The sequence below is a fragment of the Ascidiella aspersa genome, chromosome 2 (assembly GCF_963924565.1).
Source record: "Ascidiella aspersa chromosome 2, kaAscAspe10.2, whole genome shotgun sequence".
Taxonomy (NCBI): Eukaryota; Metazoa; Chordata; class Ascidiacea; order Phlebobranchia; family Ascidiidae; genus Ascidiella; species Ascidiella aspersa.
The window spans coordinates 9424709-9445781 of record NC_139448.1 but is presented as its reverse complement, the minus strand read 5'-3'; the positions used below and the strand labels follow the sequence as shown (position 1 = coordinate 9445781).

Sequence of the window (21073 nt, the reverse complement as noted above, 5' to 3'; positions counted from 1 at the left end):
TTGTACTGGACAGAACTCACTAAATTTACCGCGAATTAGGTGCAAACAAAGGTGTACTGTTTCTGATGACAACATTCTACGGTCAGCTGAAAAGCAAAATATGGACATACGTTCGTATAGTTATTGAGAGGTGTCGTGCCCCAAACGATGGTACTACACTCTTAAATGCTGTAAAGTATGGCAGCATTTGAAGACAACGTTGGACCAGATCTTGACCAGTTTCAGGGATGTCAGTGGACTGAGTGGCAAAATGCAGTCGAACAGGAGGGACTTGGTAAGTTCATTTCAGGTTTTGAAAAGCTATTTTGCCCCTCTAGTCCCTTTTAAGTTGAACTACAGGCTGATTTCCTTTTTTATGAACCAACCCGGAATCACTTTTTTGTAAAACTGTCTGTGTATGTTTACTTTTAAATTTTTAATTTTTTTCTGTGGCAAGGTATATATAAGCTTTCAAATACTGTTATATAACCTAAATATCGTGCCAACTTCCGTGATTTAAACTGTTTTGTTTGTCAGTACCCACTGTGGAAAGTATGGAAAGTGCACCCATGTTATTTTTTCAATTTCGGCTGTGCCCCCGCGAGATCTGTTGAAATCTGCCATACTTTCCAAACTGGGTCAATGCTAGACAAGTGTAAACGTAATGCCAATTAAAGTCCACAATGGTTAAGATGCTAAAGGAGCACCTTACTTGTTGTTTTATAGTTCATAAATATCTATATTCCACAAAAAGTTATTGTTATTTATACAAATTTGTTTTTTAAAATAATAGTTAAACGAACCAGTTTTACATATTTAATACAATTCAATAGTATTTTTCTCAAATTTATAGCGGCATTCTATATTTAAAGTTGATAATTTTACTGTGCCAATTGCTGTTGTACAATTAAAACGCTAAAAACATTTTAATTTAGCTACTTATTTTTTGAATTTTTAAAAAGTTAGATAAAATTGTCAACTCAATTGCATCTTTTTCTAATACTCTATTTGGTTTCTCAAGATAATGAATTGAAATACCTAAAACAAGTTTGTTTACTTTAAAAATATTTTCAGGTGAGAGTAGTACCCCATCCACTCCACCGGGTAGGCAAGATAAAGAAGTTGCCACACTTAAAAGAGAAGGTAAAAAAGTTCAGCTTGTTATATGTTGTTTTATGATAATAGTTGGTAAATTAACATAAATGTAAAACTGAGAGATGCAACGAACTATGCACATGTCAACTTTTCAGTTCTAGTCCAATCAATAACTGTCATTAACTATTAGAATTACCCTTGTATTAAATCATTTACGGTGATATGCAATATGCATGAAGCCTAAACAACCAATACAGTGCTGGGAAGTGAATCATCACTGTCTGTCACACTAGTCTAAAACTATCACCTTCCTTTGTTTACTTACTTAATTTAATTTATACAAATATCTAGATCTTGGTCTGTTTGGATTCTGCCCGGCGAAAGACAACTTTTATGTTGTTGTTTGCAAGCACTGTCGACGGTCGATTAAACCCCAGACTTTCCATTATCATGTCGGTAAGTGGTTTGTTTCCTATCTGTACTCCAATTTTGCACTGATGTTTGCTACTTTTTATTAATTTGTAGGTTTCCACTTTAGAACAGATTATATTATCGGCGGGGTGTAAGTTATGTTGACCCATGATAACAACATTCAAGCTCATTAAAACTCACGTTGTTTATATGATACCACATACCATTGACAATTGCTTGTGTTTTGTTTATATACTTAAAGTTATATATCACTTATTTACCATAGACCCCAAGATAACAACTTCCAAAATATATACCTATTTTAGTAAAATTTTCACTTTCCTATTAATGCAATGTACAGCTCATTACTATCAACTAAGTGCATCTGTGTTACTATACTCAAATTGCATGAAAAGAAAAAAAGCTTATATAAGTATCATTCTACTACACTTTTTTTTATGCAAAACCATTAGGTTTTAAAAAGCTAGAACAGATGTACCTATATAAAATTCTTACCTTTCATTTTTAAATATAAATAACACAATTAAACAAAAAAAAAAAAAAAAAAAAACTAAAAGCAGATTATATTAAGGGAATGATTTTAAGTCAGCTGCAATAAACCCTCAGTTATCAAACAAAAAAATGCAATTCTGTTTCAGAAAAACATCATGGTGGAAAAACTTCCAAGATGCCCATCACCAAATCCAATTATCCTGCCAAAGCGCCCTTCGTTAAACCAACAGTTGTCTGCCCTCCAACTAGTACCAAGCTGCCACCTCCCATTCCCGAAGGAGCATCTTCGGCATCGAAAAGAGTCGATCAGAAGAAGCTCTCTGCTGCGATCAAGTTGGCAATGGACAAGGCTGCAGCTCCACATGGCAAATCCAAGCCTCTCCGGACTTCCGATGTTAAGCCTACATCGGAGCTTGCCCACGTTAAAGTGCAGCGATCTGCCAGTGGTTTAAAGCGATCCTTACACAGCCAGATCTCCCACTCGGCGAAGCACCACTCTGCAACGGCCGGAGGCTCTGCCAGCAAAATTGCAAAGGTTGTGAAAAATGCCAAAGACGGTGGCGGCAATGAAAACCCTGGTTCCTTGACAGTAAAAAGCACCCACCTCAGCAACGGTCCAGTTGTGCTGCTAAAGAAGTCGCCCAAACTTGAAACTACATCGCGAAGTTTTGCCGAAGCAGCTCGCGATAGACAAAGCCCGCCTCCGTCACCGAATCGTCAGTACAAACATCATCACAACCCACAGCGGGAGATTGTTAAGGCTGAGGACAGGGGTGCCAAAACTTTACCTGAAAAGACTAGCGACGATGGGACTGTTATAAGACCAAAGAAAAATATTCCGTTAAAAGGTTTGTATCGTTTTATTGACTTTTATTGAATATTTTATAAAACTAAAGTTATTGGATTAAAAAGAATAAAAAAATAGATATGTCATGAAGAGCACATTTTATTTTATAACGGTAAACCTTGCAAAACAACATAGGTACATGCCTTACATTTATGAAAAAAAAAATAGTTATGGCTGCATTGCATTTTGGGAAATTTATTTTATTGATAAAATTTTATAACCAGTTGAAGTTTGGGCAAAAATGATAAATAACAGTTCTTTGTAAAGTTACCCTTTGCTAAACACTTGATCTAATACTGATTAAGTGACAAGTCAATTCACAAATTTGATACAGTGGTGCTTATTGCTTTGTATTGTTCTTTAACTAATGAACCTTTGTTTTTGGTTGTGCGTAGCACGTGAGTACGATCCTAACAAACACTGTGGAGTTTGGGTGGTTGAAGACATGATGAATTGCACCAGATCGCTTACCTGCAAAACACACGCTAAAAGCTTAAAAAAGAAAGTTGCTGGTATGTTTTTATAGTGTTTGCTGTTTCTGTTAAAATATCTTTAATGAGAGGAGTTATTTTGTCCTGAAGGTCCCAATTCAGGCCTATAAAGACTGCTATATACTCCGTGCTTTTCCTTTGTAAAAAAACTATATTTTATTGCTATTATTTGTGGCGTCTTTGTCAAGTCATACAACAAACTCTCCACTTTTTTCAATCTTACAGTATAAAAGTTAGTTTAGGTGTTTTTTTACAAGGTATTAGAGATGTCTCATGCAACATTTTAACCTGATATTTTTTTCTAGCTGTTTGATATATTAAGTTTTTAAGGTGAAAATCACTGCATTAGATCACAAATCATGATTGAAATTTCTATAATAATTTGTTGTCGAATCGGCACCAAAATCACCCTAGGATTAGGTACCAATACTACTACCAATATGTATCTGTTATCCGCTCCGGTCCACTATCGTCATACACTTCTACATGATGTTATGACCATAAAAAGCAATGCAGCTGTTTGTTTTGGGCTAAACTAAAGTTATAATTTTATATGTTTGACTAGGTCGCAGGAAACCATATGAAGACCTGCTGAAGGAGCATGCTCTAACCAAGCAGAGGTTAAAAGAACAAGATACTCAATTAAAACTAAAACTGTCTCTGCCCATTACACCAAAAGGTATTCCCTTTCTACTTGTTTTAGATTACCGAATGATAAAGCAATATGCTTTGTTTTTGAATTGAATGTTTAAATTGTTGCACTTTTATTTGTAAGGTATGTTATTCCAATCATTGATTTCTCAGCTTATTTATATGTTAAACTGTCCAGTCACTAATAACCATGCCAGAGTTATTTCCACATTGCACAAGAACTTTTCGACTACTTTCTGCTTAAAGCAATCCGGCTGGGCTTTAAATTTTGCAGACCCTAGTTTGCAAAATTACTGCCCAAAGGATTTAACCTTTTCACTTTATTTAAAACTGTGATTGCTTATTTAGTAATGATTTAAATTTAAATAAATACCTGTGGGCCTGTCGCTGTATGAATGGGATATTTATTTCAATTTATTTAGTTGAAAATGAAAAATTTTTATATTTATACTTTTATGATTACCTGCGATATCATTTACTGGTATAAGCAATCCATTTCAGTTGTGATGTGTAATCATAGTAGGTTTCTTGCATTCGAACAATTAACTTCCTTTTATTAAGTTCTGTTGTTTCACCAGTCGTTACTGAATCGCCCAAGCCTGTGATTCTACACAAGTCAGTCATCAACAAAACATTGCCGGTCAATGTTACAACACCCAAAGCCAAGAGTTCTGGCCCCAAAATAGAGGTCAAACCGACGCTGTCGACCTCTACTAAGCCTAAGCATGTTATCCATCTGTTTCCAAGGTAATGTGTCACTTTTTTATAGATGTTTTAGTCAATTTTTATGACATTGTTATATCAGGGTTTGCCTAATGGTACCAACTTTAAAATATAATTGTACTCAAGATAATTTTTGCCTAAAAACTGCCTGTGTTTTATTATAATGATGCCCGGCTGGTAATTGATTGCTTTTGTTTACATTTGTAAGCTCAAAATACAGGTACAGTGCAGGGTTATGCAGGTTGTTTAAGTTGATAGTGCTTCAAAGAATAGCATTGAACAAAGAACGACAAAGTGCAGCCCATCCTACTTGAAATGGTCAGGGTGTGTTATAATTACACCACCTGCTTTGTGTAGAGGATAACTGTTATTAATTTGTCCCAACCTGGATTGCAATTATATGCAGTAATTTACACACACACAAATGAAATTTAATTAGGAAAGTGTTAGTTAGACAGTTGTGAGCCACATGAAAGTTAATTCCTATAGAATTGATTGAGGTAAAAACAAACACCAGAATATTTGAAAGATTGAAACAGCTATTACTCAGAGAGAAAAATGAAAATGGTTGATGGCTTATTGGTTAGGCTAAGAGTGTATTTTTTACCTGAAAAAGAAACTGATTAAAGAATAGTTTAGGTGTGATGGCATTGTTTTTTTACCCCAACTTAACAGTTTAAAGGCACATGAAAGAGTGCAGATTAAATAAGTAATTTATTATGCATGTTATTGTACCTATAGCACATTGTGTTATTTAGTTTGCCACAGACTAAACAAACACTATCTGCCAGGAATAGTAATGGGAAGTTCCATATTTATCCTTTCCTTATGATGTTAACCTACCTTACATTTAACATTTATTAAGAGTTTTGAACACCAAATAGGATTTAGTTACTATTAACAAAGTTTTTAAAACTTGGTATAACTTAGGTTTGCGTTTTTTTTTCTTGTGACCTGTTTCAAAATGATTGTTGATTATCATAACCTTTAAAAAGTCAAAATGTTACTGCAGTGAGAATTTAGTATTTTCTATTTATGGATTATTTCTGGTGACATTTGTCTGCTCTTACTGAATTCTGAATAAACATTTGCGACAGGCTGTAATGATATATATATATCTTTTAGATGACTTGTCAATGTAGGCAATATTATTAGTCTATTTGATCAATAAAACATTTATATACAACTGTGCTTTTATTGAGTAAAACACTAAACATTCAAAACTTTTTGGAGCATAATGGTTAAAGGTTGTAAAGACATAGTAAGAATATCATTGCACATACAGAAGTAGGTTGCATTTTGACTCTTTTAAATATCTCTTCATTCATTTTTTCAGTAACTATTCATGTTCATGCTTCAAAACAGACAAGGTTTTGTCTACTATTTTGTTTTTGCATTTAGAATAAACAGATGTGTTGCATGCAGTTCATAGGATTAAAAAAGCTCTATTTTCAGTTATATTTTCATTTTTGTCTTACCAGATCCACCGCACCCCGGCACATTGATTGCTGGAAGGAATCTGCGGCAGACACGGAGTCAGAATTGGAGAACTTTCCAAACCAGCACTATATCTCCCATCATCCCAAGCCATTAATGGTAACACTTGCAAATTCGGATTGTATGCTATACTAGTGTTTCTAAATTGGACAGTTGGCATTGTGTGTCATTTTATACATTTTGGAACCTAGATGTTCAAAAGAAGTTCCATTCTGGCCGTTTTTTTAATAAAGCCACAATTCAACACATTTATTCACAGCTTTTTTTAAATCATGTTTTATTAAATTCCTGCCATTTAAAACATTACGGGCATAATGCTGTTTGCATTTTTTAGTCTTTTATTAATTTATTATAGTAATTTTAACATTCTGTTTTCTAAAGGGAACACAAAAACCCTGGATAATTCTTACTCTCAATAATCTTCCTTTAACATTGAAAATATGAATGCTCTAATTTGCTTGTGTTTTTTGCTATATTTAATGTTGGTTAGGAAGTAAAACAAAGGGAAGCTGCTGGAAACAATAGTTATCCCTTATTTCCCCACACTTTTATCTACATGGAAATAATCAGTGGTTTGTGCCATTTTGAAATGACAATTCGCATATGAATAGGAAACAGTACACATTACATATGAACTTGACAAATTTAATTTAAAGCCATTACAATTTTTTTTAAATATAATTTTTTTCTTTTGACTTTTTCTCCCAGCTCATTTTATTATCAATACAAAATAAATCAATTAAACTAGAATTAGTTTGTAAAAAAGACACGATGATAGATGGCAAAGAGGCAATGTTTTTGCACCTAACCTTCCAAATAAACTGAACATTGTCTTTTTTTTTTGTTTGCTTTTCCTTTATTCTTAGTTTTATCAAATAGAATACAATTACTAAAATATTTAGGAAAACAAGTTTTATCTCACCTACATGCCTAGTAAATTCATTGATGAAAACAAGTATATAGCCTCTTATTTTGTATACTCACTGTCATCTGTTTTTATTTAGATCTCTATGCAAACTGATTTCAATATTTGTTATTTGGTACTTGTGTGCAGGTGAACGCCTTTAATGGCTGGTCAATGGATAACAGGCACACCAGCTACAACAGAAAGTCGCACTTAACTTGGAGAAGGGTAAATAAATGTCTGAGTCAAAGCCAGGGCGCGGAAAGAACCGCAAAAGCAGCATTGTTTTCCGGCGGCACTCTTAAAAACAAACTTTCGTTTAAGCCCCTTTCAAGTGCCAAGTTTCCCGAACACCTCAGGAGGACTCGAGTTGATTCGTCAACTGGATTACACAACGAGCTTGTCACAGACCAATCAGGCAACCTTTTCACCCAAACCTATGCAAGCAGTGCAATGCGGACAAAGCAAGGTGTCGCCGCCTCTCTGCCGCCCCCTGGCCGTGGCCTCACTAAATCCTCAAGTATCGACAACAGTGCTATGGTGCAACGCTCCACCGACGATCCTTCGTCCAGGACGCTTTCGAAGAAAATTAACCGGGCGAAACGATTCACTGTCGAGTATGGTCAGCACTCAAATTCCACTTTGCAAGAGGCTAGACATCAAAATGGCGAGCACACAGAATTCAATGTGGTAAATTGGCCGCTCGATGGCAGCAGCCAGCAACAGGGAGCTAACAAGTCTTCTACCTCAATTCATGACGAAATGCTCAATCTTAGTTCTTTTCTGACCACCGGGCAAGATAAGTTCACCGTGTCCTGCGCTCCATCCAAAGTCAGCTCCGGGTTAGGTGGCTCATCGGGATTTAAAGTTCCTGGAGACATCAATCACATTCAAGCGTCCGGCAAAGAACTGGTGCTGCAACATCAATCCAACAGCAAACGACCTCATTCTGCCAAATCAAGAAGAAATTCTGCTCTGGTGAGTTTACCATCAATTAAAAAAGGAGAACTACAAGATTTTCTCAAATACCATTGTTGCATTTTAAATGTAAAATAAGGAATGCTACATTTGGTTGTTTCTGTTTTCTTTAAAATGAAATAGGCCAGTTTGAAGAGTTAAAAGGTATTAAAAAACGATCAAGTTATACTTAAACTATTAAACAGTACATTTGTGATCTGGCCATATGATTTGAAAATATCTCCAAGGTACTTATTTAAAATCTTGATGCACTTAGATTTCATGCATTAAAGTCCTTGTATTATTTTAGATGTTGTGACTTGTGAGGTGCCCAATTGCTAAAGCAGTGTTTCTCAAACTATAGGTTGCCACCTAAAATTGGGTCGCCGTTTGAATTGGTCACCGACTGCAATAGTTCACATGATTAGGTTTATTGAGATTGGTTCTGAGCAAGATTTCTCCAATACTTAAAAAAATTGGCTCAATATACTTGAAAACATTAAAATTGGCTCATATTATTAAATTCAAGCTTATAAATCAGCGGTCGGCAAACTGTGGGCAGAGCCATTTTTTGTGGACCCGAATTACTTTTAAATGCTTATTGTTATCATGCAGTTGTGGGCTGCATGATAGCTGTGCATTTATTGCACTTTATTTTAAAAGTTCGCGTCGCTTAGAAATTTTATATAGTCTCAGCGTGGTTCATACCCACATGCCAAATGTAGTCGTGGAAGCCTGTCAAACTATATTTTTGCCAACTTTAAATATATGTGAACGCAAAATGTTTCGCGCTTCACGCATATTTTCTTTGTTTTATAGCATGTTTTACACTATCATAGCAGTGTTTAGGGCATTAAGGCGCCATGTAATATATCACTTTAAAAAAAAATATCCGCTAGTGCTGTTTTCGTAGAGGTTTTACATAGTGGGCCTTCAATATTTCTGAAAAGAGTACTTTGGGCCGCTACAAAAAAAGTTTGCCGACCACTGTTATTAATGTTAAGTTATTATGTTTTCGTTAGCTTACAAATAGTTCAGTGAAGAGAATTGGTTCGTCATAGCTTCGACTATTATTTGGGTCGTCACGAAAAAAGATTGAGAACACTGTGCTAAATCTTTTGCACATCATCACCAGAAAACTGGAATCACCGTCAAGCACGAGGGACTACCTCTCAATGGACTTTCCAATGTCCACCACAAATTACCGCTCACTGTGGTCAGTGGCAAGATAGGAGCACTCATACAAAAGCATGGCGCACCTGCGGCAGATGGTCTCAACACTGTGGCACTAGACAACATTAGCTTTACACAAGGTAACTTCGAAACAGTGTTGGCAAATTAACATATACACGAGTAAATTATGCACGGATCTGTGATTTAGATAAGTAATGAATTTTAAATCCAAAAAGGTCAAGTAGATCGACATCACTTGATTAATACGTATTCGATTCGACCTCGTCTTCAGTTAATCAACCTTTTTCGCTTGAAATTCATTGACAATTGACATATACAATTATAATATTGTAAAGACTGCTATTTAACCCAAAACTCGTAAGAGAAAGTAAAAATGTGATTGTTTACTTGCAGTTAACAATTTACCACAGTTCGACTGCTAAACTTGTTCTACCTAAGATAATAATTGATTTCTTCCAGCCCTAACCTGTTTTGCAATTTACTTTGGTTTTAGTGGTGAAGATAATACTTTTCTGATTTAGGGTCTGGTGGATTGGTGGAACAAGTTTCGCGTAATGCCAACAACTCCAATAACTTCGACCTAGACTCAAGCAACGCACTTGAAAGGCTGCTAACCACGACGCCAACAGAAAAAAGCACAACGTTGTGTTCTGACTTACAAAATGACAGGAACGGTCTAATGACTGGCCACCAGGTGTTGGGTAACCCTGACAACAGAACTTCCACCGAGACAATGTTGGACACGCCAGCCAGCACAAACCCTGCACTAAACCACAATAGCAAGTTTTGTAATGTCAACTACGTTCAGCTGACTCCTGAACTCCGACCCCTTGACCCGGGTGGTGGTCATAATAGTATTGTGGTCAGCAGTGATGTTTCCGTCGCTCACAATAACCTGCTGTCTCCCTCAAGCGGCAGTTTGTTTTTGAGCGAAAACACTGTTGACGAGCTGATTTGGAACTCGTGACAGCCCTTCTTTTTATCTGCTCTTCAAAAGAGTGTACACCGCCGTATTATAATCTAACCTTTTCACATGTCCCATTTGCGTATTAGTGCCTCCCTTTTGAATTGATATTTTTTCTGTGGGGTTATCCGACCCCCCTTTCACTAGGCTCACCTCTTTTTAGGTAAAGTTAAACGCTGAATGTACTTCAATGCAATTTCTCTTCAAACTACAACTCCAGGGTGTTACTGAATCCACTTGATTAAAAACAAGGTAAGCCTTGTATTGAGCCATCGTACTTGTTTAAACTTTCCTGATAGTTTAGCCTCAATTTACCTTTGCCTGGACTTACAGGAAGTGTGAAAATACAAGCTTGCCCTTTTCATTAAATAAAACTCTCTTTCTTTTGGTCACAGTATTGTGATATTTATGTATTGTGATATTTTTACAAATTTAACAGATGTTCCAAACTTATAGTAGATGTTTGTGTATTATATAAACTGTAAACGCCTAATTGAATATTAGCTGAAAGTTATTATTGGTATCCTTCTTTGTCATTGATGACTAGAATTTTTTAATTCTTTTGTGGATAGCAAACAATTTAAATGTTTTCCCAAGAAATTAAATGGTGAAAAGTATGGCATTTTTTTTAATTTGTTGCTATGGAACCTTGGTTTAATTAAACAACCAACATTCATAACTGAATTGCATATTCTAATGTCTACACCACTATAATATCTCTCTTGGTGATTATTATTAATGTTTAAGAGTGCTTACTTACCTAACCAATTTGTATATTAATATTTTTCACTAACAAAATTTCCGAAGCCTTTGTAAGCATAACATTTCAACGTTTAATATCGCGACTTTTTTGCTGTTTGCTTTCCCGACAACGTCGACACATTTTATTGGAGATTTATAGATTTTAGAAACTGTGCTTCAGCTAAACTATGTTTGTTTTTGATTCATGCAATTTTTCAAATATGCTGCAGTATCCAACAAAAAAGCCACAACATTGCTCAACTTTTAACTTTTGGAATTATTTGCTGTTAGTTTAGATTACTTTTTGCGGTGTTCCCTCTTAGATTATAATATTAAAAGGTCTATCAGGTTTATCTCCCAAGATAAAGTAAATGTCAAAATTTCTGTTTATTTTTATTAAATTGCAAAGTATTCATCTCACAGATTGCTATGCAAAACTGGCTCATATAAATAGTCGTCAATTGTTTTCCCAATAATAATTAATTAAACTTGATTTACAACTACTGTTTCAATTTTCATTTTTATTCCAGTGTGCAAACATTGGGACACTTTGATTAAACAATGTTAGAGGGAATACTGCTATTGCATTATAACACTGTTACCGTCAAAAATACTTAGCTGTCGGAAATAGCTGCACAGCTGCAACACTTTCTCCTTTGTTTTCATTGCTTTTTTTCACTTGGCCTAGTTAACAAAAGCTAGCTGTCGGAAATAGCTGCACAGCTGCAACACTTTCTCCTTTGTTTTCATTGCTTTTTTTCACTTGGCCTAGTTAAAAAAAGCTATCCCATCAATCAGCTGAAATGGTAACCTGCATTTACCACTTACCAGTTATGATATGGGCTTACAGTTTTGGGGTGCAATTCATGTTCAATGAAATTTATAAAATGCAAAATAATGCAAGTGTTGCAAATTTTCTACTTTCCTTCTCTTATTGAATGTGTCGATTTAAAACTTTTTGAATTTATTTTTGGTATTCTGGCTAAATAAATGTTAGGACTACTTTTTTTTTTAACTTACAGTAACTGATAATTAAAAAAAATAAACTGTGTCTGCATTATTCACCTGATGTTCTTTGTTACCAATGTGGTGAATGCTTTTCTAACATTTGTCAACTACATAAATTTTTTTAATACCCATTATGCTCAATGTACATTATGAAAAGGTTTGTTCTAGCTTATGAATTGCACAAAACCATAATTGCTGTTTCACCCCCCAAATGGAGGCCAATATTACCTAATTTTAGGAATTTATGTTCTGGTAAATAGTTATAAACAACACAATAAAGACTTCCTAAAGCAACAAATAATTGTATACAAAATGTGAGGTTATTATCCCAATCTGAATAAAGTAGGTTACCTAAAAACAAGCTGTGCTCTATCTTAAATCTAATGATATCGGGCATCTTTAACACCAAAGAGCATACATATGAGGGACACAAACAAAACAGCAAAAGCAATTTCATAGTCCTGCTTGCTTTGTTTTAAGGCATACCACCATGCTATTGTTTCTTGCATATTAATGAACAAAATCGGGTTGCTTGCCCACATTAGTGTTATGCGTTTATTTAACATTACTAGTGAACGTTTTTTGATCTACATCAAAATAATTTGAAAAACATTTGGTGAAATTTTGTGTTTCTTATTTTGTAAAAATGAAACCATGTAAATTTTGCTTTCATATTTTATTCTTGTTATTGTGCTGAACAGGTACGATACGTCACATTCTGTCTGTCATGCACACATGTATTAAGTTTTTGTTACGTTATTGTCAAGATTCCCACTTGCGACAGGCTTGTTTCATTACTGTGGAAGTTTACACAAAGTGTATGAAAGTACCTATATGTGAACCTGATTCCATGTTTGCGTCATCTAGAATAGGATGCAAGTTGTACTCCAGTATGCTGACTGTGTGTAAGGTTGTTGAGAGCAAAGCTGACACCGGTGTCTATTAGTTTTACTGCCTTCGATCAACCAACATTTCTGTGCAACCAGTTGTCGCGAGGTCATCTTTTTTCTATTTTAATGCGTCTCCTTTTCGACATATGTTGCATATTAGTAGCGGCCTACTGCAGGTTATGAATTTTTTTATTTTGTTTTTTTTGTCGTACAAAACTTTTGTATCATGTGAATCGAAAAGTTGTGTAAATAAACTTAATTTATACAAACTTAAGGAACCTGAAGTCTTTATTTTTTGCCCTCTTAATTGACATTCAAAACAGGAGCAACCACAAATAGGAATGTGCACCACCACCTGTCTAATTAAATTATAATAAGATTACCACAAAGGCAGTGATAGCATTTTAATGCGCAAAAAAAAATAATAATTTAGAGAAAACGCAACATCAAAGGACAGAACTTCACAGTGCAAATAATACTAGCTTAAGCTGCATCAAGATTATTGAGCCCTTTTTAGGCATCGTGATTTAAAAAGCAAGCAGATTTCTTAGGATCTTGTTGATATTACATGCAAAACACAGGTTTTTTCTCATATAGAATACACAATAGTATCCAATATTAAAATGAAACAAAATTTCAATAGCTGTTGGTAATTGGTATACAGTAAAATAAATGTGATTTGTACAACATTGTGTCACATATATGCACATTCTGCTGTTTACAAGATTTTAGGTTTAATCGTGTTACGCCTAGAAAGGTACAAAACACTAAAAAATAGTTAAAAATCATACTTGACTTTAAACATGATTAACTGGCGCATGTTTGTTACTGCTATTAAATATTAGAAGTAAAATTCATTGATATACTTTGGCATCACAACATCAACAAAACAAAACCATTCAACATCCATCCAGCTTTAGGCAAGCGAGCCCTAGTGATGCACTGGCAAAGTTTCTGTGTCATCAACCTTCATATATGACAATCGGAAAGTTGCAGTTTAACCGTGGAAGGTCCAGTTGAATCTCACCCTAGAATAATTAAAATTATGTATTCTTTTTGAGCAATTTTAAAAAGCTGTGTCAATTTTTGAGGCTGATACTTATTTGCCCTCACATATATTTTACAACTTTTATTGGAGAAAAATAGTTGAAAGTACAACATGATTTTAAATTGTTAGTGCTTTGTGGTCAAATGACATTTGTATGCATTGGGTCTAACCTGTTTACGAAGACCTTTTGAAATTCTTCTCAATCGAACTCTCCCAGCAACCTTTTTATCTCGAATTTCTGTGTAGAACTCATGTGCCAAATGTCCATCTTCATCAAAATATTGTGAACTGTGCACCAATTATTTGGGATATAGTTTAACAAAATAAGCATTTAAACAGTGGAAGTAAAAAAGTTTTATAATCCTGTTCCTGCGGGTATGGGCATTATTGGAAAAGTAGGTTTTTGTGTAAATTTAGTCATTTTAGCATGCAGTGCATTTATATCAGATCATACTTGGAAGAGCAAAGTATTAAACTGAAATTCTACAGGTTTGTTTGTCTGTATAATTTAAACCCCTACCATCCCCTATTAAAAAATATGGCGCTGGCCTAGAATCCTACCACAACAAAACATCATTTGGGTTAGGGTGCGGGTTAACGGTTGGGTTAAGGTGGGTCAAGTATTATTATTAAATAAAGAATATAATAATACTTGACCCACCCACACCCAAGCGCTAACCCGCAACCTAATAAAATTTTGTGTGTTGATTTTAGAACTGTAGTAGGATTTTAGACCAGCGCCAAAAATCTTGGTTTGCCACAGAATGCAGATTGCAGACTGACTCTTAAGTTTTTGTTAGGCTGTGTATTGATCGCACAACTGCATGCCTTTAAATTTGATGGTCCATAATTGGGATTGCAAAAAGTGCCATGAAATGCAGAATGGCAGCACATCATTAGTAGGGAGTATGACATCTTACCAGTCTGCATGTCATGGCACTTCACGCCGAGAACTCGGGTATGCAGCGCCAAGTTTGGAGATGATACCTATGCAGGTGTGCAATCATGTTTGAAATCCTACAAAAATTTCTTTTTTTTTTTCAGAAAAAAGTGCGCCATATACTAATAAAGGTGCACAGATTTCCTTTCAAAAAATATCGAGTGTGCACTAATGCACTTGCCATAGAATGCAAACTGGGCATGTTATACAACAGTGGAAAAATATTTATAGGCCTATTTTGCTAATTTAAACTCAACTGTAAATACAAATTAACCTAAAAATAGTAAAAATGTATAGCAGTACTGACCCTGTCCTTTTTAACACGAAAGGGGTTCCACGAAAACTTGCTAGTCGTTGATCGAATGAGTTTGTGCCACCGTCTTCTGCAGTGTTACCTGCAATATAATCCATCCCTTTCTTCATCATCTTACTAGCCTGATGGCCCATCGCAAGAAATTTTAGAGCAATCAGGTACAAATATAAAGTACTGTTTGTTCCAAATCAGGAACTTTCAATAGAAGAACCACTGTGTGACTGTCAGTATGTTTTAGTGTTTACCATTCTACAAAGGTATTTAGGTTTCTATGTCTTTGTCATGCCTGAATTGACGCAACACGCGAAATGCTAAATTGTCTACGACGGAGCTTTCCAAACATTCAGGATTAGTTTGGGATTTTGTTCATTTGCGGCCTAACTAACCGACTTCGTAAAGTCCCCAGTACGAATCGGCGATACAGGAATCCACAGCTCTGTATTCCACGCATCCATTTAACTAAAATAGAGCATAGATGCAGCAATTTACTCATAGGGCTATCATGTACTTGTTGTCGCGAGCCACAATGGAATAATATTTATTGCGTACAAACAAACGACCAATCAGAACTTACGATACGTTCAATAAGTTTACCTCGAACTAACACACATTGGCAGGCGAGATGACGTCACAACCGGCCAGACTGTTCGGAGTGAATAACCGGGGTTTGACCCGAACACAATTCCAAGCCGCAACGTAGGCTACTCACCAACTTACGAAACGTGGGTGAAAATATTCCACCCTATGTCACTTCACCTTTACGATTTACATGCGGCCTTATCAGTTCCCAACTTGCTACTGTGCATCGGTCTCAGCACGCGAGTAGCCTATAGTCTTGTGAGACTAGCGCGAGTCCCGAGTAAAAATTCCTGTCAAACAAACCAACTCCGCTGAGTCCCGCGTCTAGAGTCCAGTTCCGACCCGCAGCCATTTTTGATGGACAGAAGTTAAACACCGCTATGTTCAGACCACGGTCAATTGAGTAACCCTGACCTATACAATAGATGGGCGACTGGTTATACATATTTCTCGTTTCAGGCCTTTGTCACAAAATACGACACGTTTTTCGGACGTCCAATCAGCTTCGTGATGCAACAAGTTTTGCACAAAAACAACGGCCTCCTTTATGTGGATTACAACGAGAAGTTAAAAACCCAGCGTCAGGTCTACTTGCAGAAAGCTTCTTAGCATGGTCACAGGGTATTTACAACTTTTAGTCTGCGAGGTCTTAATTTCCCGCCACCCTTTACGTTTTACAGAGATAAACAAAATGCTTTTAGTTGTCTGCTATTCTGCACGCATTTTTGAAGTGCAGTACTCGTCACCCCTAAAACACTTTTGCACGACCCACAGATTGGGAAGCCCTGATTTAAATAGTGCAGTGCCATTTAACGAAAAATTGATTTTACATTTATCATTTCCTGAAAATGATTGATAACATTTCGATATTTTTAGAGAGATAAGTGGATCATAAAAAATCTGTGGTGGGTTAGTGATTCGCCATCCCTGCCCTACACTATGGCGTTTATCGAGGAGGTCCACTGCTTCAGGCACGTCGGTCCACTTCTTGTTCCTCACAAAACCAACAAGGATGTTAAAATCGGGGGATACCTTATCCCCAAGAACACAGAGGTTACTTAAGAACTTCTTCTTTGTTAGTTGTTTGTCGGATTTTTGGGCACTTTGATTTACTATTTGGCATCACTGGTCTCTGACTTGGTCGATTCGTTTAACTGAAAAAGTATTATACAGCGCGTGTAACTGCAGAAATGTTCCCTCTTAAATTCTTTTAAAATGTCTTACCAATACAAATCTTATTCTCAAACAAGGAATTCAACACATTCACACAAACCTTAGTATACTTACTTTTGATAAGCTGTTCGAAATACTCCAATATTGCCGAAACTTGAAACAAAAAGTCGTTTTTTCATTTTTCGCATTAGTCTTGTTTCTTTTTTTTTAGGTGATGGCCAGCATTTGATCAGTGCACCACGACTCGGAGGTCTGGGAAAACCCGACCAGAACGCACCATCTACGAAGATGGCAAGTTCGTAAAGGGAGGAGACAACATCTTCGTCTTTTCCATGGGACCTCGTCGTTGCTTGGGAGAGGATGTTACCAAAACCGAGCTTTTCCTCTTGATCGTCTCCATGGTGCAACGCTTCCGGATCAGCCCGGACCCTGCGGCCAAGGAGCCGCCCTCGGTACACAATGGCATCTTTGGTTCCACCTATGTGACGGCGCCCTACGAAATTATTCTCCACCAGCGGCACTAAAAAGTCATTGGGCCGTTGCATATACAGGGTTTTTTTATGATTTGGCTTTTGTAACCGGTTATACAGATTTTAAAAAACCTCAATCTAGTTTATCTAAGTATAAAATAATAACCATTGTTGCTAAACCAAAATATTTGTTATCGATTTTGGTTTTTGAGACTTTTTAGGGTTTGGCTTTGGTAATCGCATAGCCTACGGATTTTAAGAGACGCATACTATTTCATCTAAGTATTTAGAAATATTCATTTTTGCTACACCAAATAATTTGATATTTATGTAGGCTATGTTTTATGAGACTTTTTAGGATTTGACTTTGGGAACCGGCTACAGATTTTAAGAGGCAGCTATTTCATTTAAAATTAAGCATTTTGAAATGATCATTGTTGCTAAATCAAACAATTTGTTGTTGATATAGGCCAGTGTTTCCCAACCTTTTTTACACTAGTGCCCCCTTGGGCTCAATAATATTTGATATCGCCCCCTAATCTTGCGTTACAGTAAATTATTATATTAATCGTAGTCTAACATCATATGGTCTTCACTTTCGTATAGTTAAGGCTGTCTAACATACATTCACTATTGGAATTTATACATACATTATTTCACTAGGTTATGTTATTACCAGGAAAAAATCATATCTTTCTGCACCAAGACTTTAAATCCTTTTCTAGTCGCGGGCAACAACCAAACTCATAAAGGTCCCTGCGGGCCGCACAAAATGTTAACTTAGAAAAATGTTAGAACAACTGTGAATCAGGCGGGCCCCGGATTTTTTCTATCCAAACTACTAATGAAAAGTGTAATAGTGCTTGTTAATCTTTTGAAGTCCTAGCGCACCTGGCGAGCGAAGCTAGCGCGATTTTTGGGGGGTATAACGGCATTTCTTTTAAATTTTCTGCTATAGTTTTTATTACATTGGCAAAAAAATAAAAAATATTAAAAAATATATGTCTAATATTTTTGAAAACGTTTTCCGTTTGTCCGCGACACACTTGGCAGCCTTCCACGTCCCAACGGTAAAGAAGCGCTGATCTAGTCCAAAGACAGCATCAAACTGTAAACAAACTGGACGTAGAAACATAATTGGCGCGAAGCGTGAAAATTTTTCACCCGTACTAAGTTAAAATAGTCAAAAAGTATTCAAAATGGACTCGTGTCTAGTTGTCAAAGAGGCGGCGGGTCGAGGGCCGTAGGTTGGCGACCCCTGCTTTAAATATACAAACATTTTGCCGCGTATAAAACGGTGAAACGCAACAGCAACCAACAGTTTTACATAAGAAAGCCAATTATTACGTTACAATGGTCGGGAAACTACTACAGTTCGCAGTACGGAAGTTGCCATTTAAGGTTAAAAGTTACCTACGTCCTACAGTGCTGTTTGTTACTATTTTTATGTGAACTTTTTATAAAATTCTGATATAAGTACTTTTATGTAACGCCCCCTTATGTGCGTTCAGCGCCCCAAAATTATGAAAAGAACGCCCCCTTGATATAGATTTTTAGGATTTGGCTTCGGTAACCGTATACAGATTTTTAGAGTCGCCAGCTATTTCATCTAAGTATTTAGAAATGATCATTGTTGCTACACCAAATAATTTGTTATTTATGTAAGCTATGTTTTATGAGACTTTTTAGGACTTGGCTTTGGGAACCGGTTACAGATTTTGAGATACGCCATAGCTATTTCACCTAAGTATGTGGAAACAGTTTTTTTTTGCTAAACCAAATATTTTTTGTTCGAGTACAGTAGGCTATTGAGAAGCCGCTGTAGAAAGATAGGCTGAAATTAAGAAAAACACATTTGGGGATCAAAAAATCCAAATCACTCATACTATTACCCATTTATACACTATAATAGGGCGTCTCTGTGATGTAAGAATCGGGAAAATATTGATTCTTCTCGTATCACAAAAAATAAAATACAGTATACTCTATAGCAGGGGTCGGCAACTTTTTTGTAGTCGCGGGCCAAAACCAAACTCAGAAAGGTCTCTGCAGGCCGCACAAAGTGTTAACTAAGATTTGTGTTATTAAAATGTTAGAACAACTTTGAATTAGCAAGGCCTCAAATTTTTTGCACTTGAAAACGTGTTTAATCACATTTAAGGAGGGAGTAAAGTGTTTGCTCAAAGCGCGAAAATCAAGTGTTTGTTTGGTTTGAAGTTCGAGTTCACACGTCGTAATCCATACTCCCAATGAAAAGTGTATTCAAACTATAACGTTAATAGTTAATCTAGTGTTTGTTAACCTTGTAAGTCATGGCGCACTCGGCGTGCGAAACGAGCGCGATTTTTTTTGGTATACCGGCATTTCTTTTAAATTTCTTGTTTTATTACATTGCCGTTGCATGTTTTTATTAAATTGCCGAAAATAAAAATAAAAAAAGTCTTAAAATATTTATCTCCAATATTTTTGAATACGCTTTCCGTTGTCCGCGACGCATTTGGCACTTTGGCAGCCTTCCAGAGCGCAGGTAAAAAGCTCTGATCTAGTCCAAAAGACAGCATCAAACCGCAAACAACCCGGACTTACAAAGATTTTTCACACTTATGTAGTTAAAAAGTCAAAAAGTATTTGAAATTGACTCGTGTCTAGTTTGTCAAAGAGTGTCGACATAGAATACCGTATTTGTGTTTGTTTAGGTTTATATAGGTTTATATATATATATAAATAAAGTTAAATCAGATTTAACTTTTCCGTCAGCCGCACTACTTGCAGACTGAAGAGCTGTGTGCAGAACCTTGTTGCAACGGGACAATTTCGTAGTTTTAAGTTAGTTTACTTGAGGATAGAAGGTTTATGTAAAATTTATTTATGGTAAGGGTACAGTTTGTCTTTCCCTAATATTTTTTTTAAAGTGTCGCAAAAAGAATGAAAGACACGATGAAAGGTGCAATAATGTTGGTTTGATTTAATTATTTTGGTGTTGTGTTGTAGAGTTTTGTTTAGATAAACTTTTGCTTAAAAAACAATGGAATTCAATGAAGTGCTGATACAATTGGTGCAGGATTCTCCCTGTATATATGATTCTGGTAGCAGCCAGTACAAGGATCAAAAGCGGAATGAAAATGTGTAGAAACATATTGCCCAACAAACTGGCCAGACAGGCGGAAGAAACGCGATCAACCGTTGACGCCGCTTATCGCCAGCCGTCACCGTGTCTGGTGTGCAGAGCCCTTAAAGGGTGTCGGTTTGGTTAGTGTTTGGGACCAAGGGCTAGTCGGCAAAATAATTTTGGCAGATAATTTTAACGCCAAAATAAACATATTTTAGCCACAGGCTGGGTGTTGATGGGCATATTTTTACAGTGCGTACAAGTTATCTTTAAGTGGATATTGGCAAGCCGATTTTTCAGCTGGAAATTTAACAAACAGGTCTCAAAAGGACTTAGGTCATCACTCGTTAGGTTCTAATCTTTGAGTTTGGCAGTGCTTTAGCTTTTATGGAGACGTACTGTTGGTTAACGCTGGTTGACAAGCGCAGGTTGTAACAGGCAGTAAGCTTTAGACGCTGTACTGCTTGCGTACATAAAAATAGTGTGTCGGTTTATTGAATACAAGACGTCAAAATGAGTTTGACTGATAGAAAGGGAAATTTGGGTCGATACACATGCTTATGTTTATCTAAATTT

The 21073-nt window shown here is 36.1% G+C and overlaps 3 protein-coding genes across 3 annotated transcripts; 2 read left to right on the top strand and 1 right to left on the bottom strand.

The window, feature by feature from the left end:
- The first annotated feature begins 140 nt into the window (after positions 1 to 140).
- On the top strand, positions 141 to 13124 carry LOC146163488 (uncharacterized). The gene is made up of 11 exons (XM_083381663.1): positions 141 to 274; positions 1054 to 1122; positions 1426 to 1530; positions 2145 to 2846; positions 3241 to 3357; positions 3902 to 4015; positions 4566 to 4734; positions 6192 to 6306; positions 7262 to 8089; positions 9204 to 9381; positions 9784 to 13124. The coding sequence occupies exons 1-11, from the start codon at positions 178 to 180 to the stop codon at positions 10227 to 10229; spliced, it is 2940 nt and encodes a 979-aa protein (XP_083237789.1). The 5' UTR covers positions 141 to 177; the 3' UTR covers positions 10230 to 13124.
- A 130-nt stretch (positions 13125 to 13254) lies between these two features.
- LOC146163487 (tumor suppressor candidate 2-like) lies at positions 13255 to 15387 on the bottom strand. Its single transcript, XM_083382591.1, has 3 exons — positions 15161 to 15387; positions 14084 to 14201; positions 13255 to 13893 (listed from the first exon to the last, which is right to left on the bottom strand). The coding sequence occupies exons 1-3, from the start codon at positions 15298 to 15300 to the stop codon at positions 13828 to 13830; spliced, it is 324 nt and encodes a 107-aa protein (XP_083238717.1). The 5' UTR covers positions 15301 to 15387; the 3' UTR covers positions 13255 to 13827.
- A 1297-nt stretch (positions 15388 to 16684) lies between these two features.
- Positions 16685 to 17442, top strand: LOC146163486 (cytochrome P450 2D4-like). Its single transcript, XM_083380521.1, has 2 exons — positions 16685 to 16798; positions 17152 to 17442. Exons 1-2 carry the CDS (start codon positions 16685 to 16687, stop codon positions 17440 to 17442), a joined length of 405 nt encoding a protein of 134 aa, XP_083236647.1.
- Positions 17443 to 21073: the final 3631 nt, after the last annotated feature.

Coding starts and splice junctions, on each gene's coding strand:
- LOC146163486 (XM_083380521.1), top strand. CDS start 16,685: ATGGCGTTTATCGAGGAGGTCCACTGCTTCAGGCACGTCGGTCCACTT. Junction 16,799..17,151: donor TTATCCCCAAGAACACAGAG/GTTACTTAAGAA, acceptor GCATTTGATCAG/TGCACCACGACTCGGAGGTC.
- LOC146163488 (XM_083381663.1), top strand. CDS start 178: ATGGCAGCATTTGAAGACAACGTTGGACCAGATCTTGACCAGTTTCAG. Junction 1,123..1,425: donor TGCCACACTTAAAAGAGAAG/GTAAAAAAGTTC, acceptor ACAAATATCTAG/ATCTTGGTCTGTTTGGATTC. Junction 4,016..4,565: donor TCTGCCCATTACACCAAAAG/GTATTCCCTTTC, acceptor TTGTTTCACCAG/TCGTTACTGAATCGCCCAAG.
- LOC146163487 (XM_083382591.1), bottom strand. CDS start 15,300: ATGGGCCATCAGGCTAGTAAGATGATGAAGAAAGGGATGGATTATATT. Junction 14,202..15,160: donor TTCGTGTTAAAAAGGACAGG/GTCAGTACTGCT, acceptor ATTGGTGCACAG/TTCACAATATTTTGATGAAG. Junction 13,894..14,083: donor CAAAAGGTCTTCGTAAACAG/GTTAGACCCAAT, acceptor TAATTATTCTAG/GGTGAGATTCAACTGGACCT.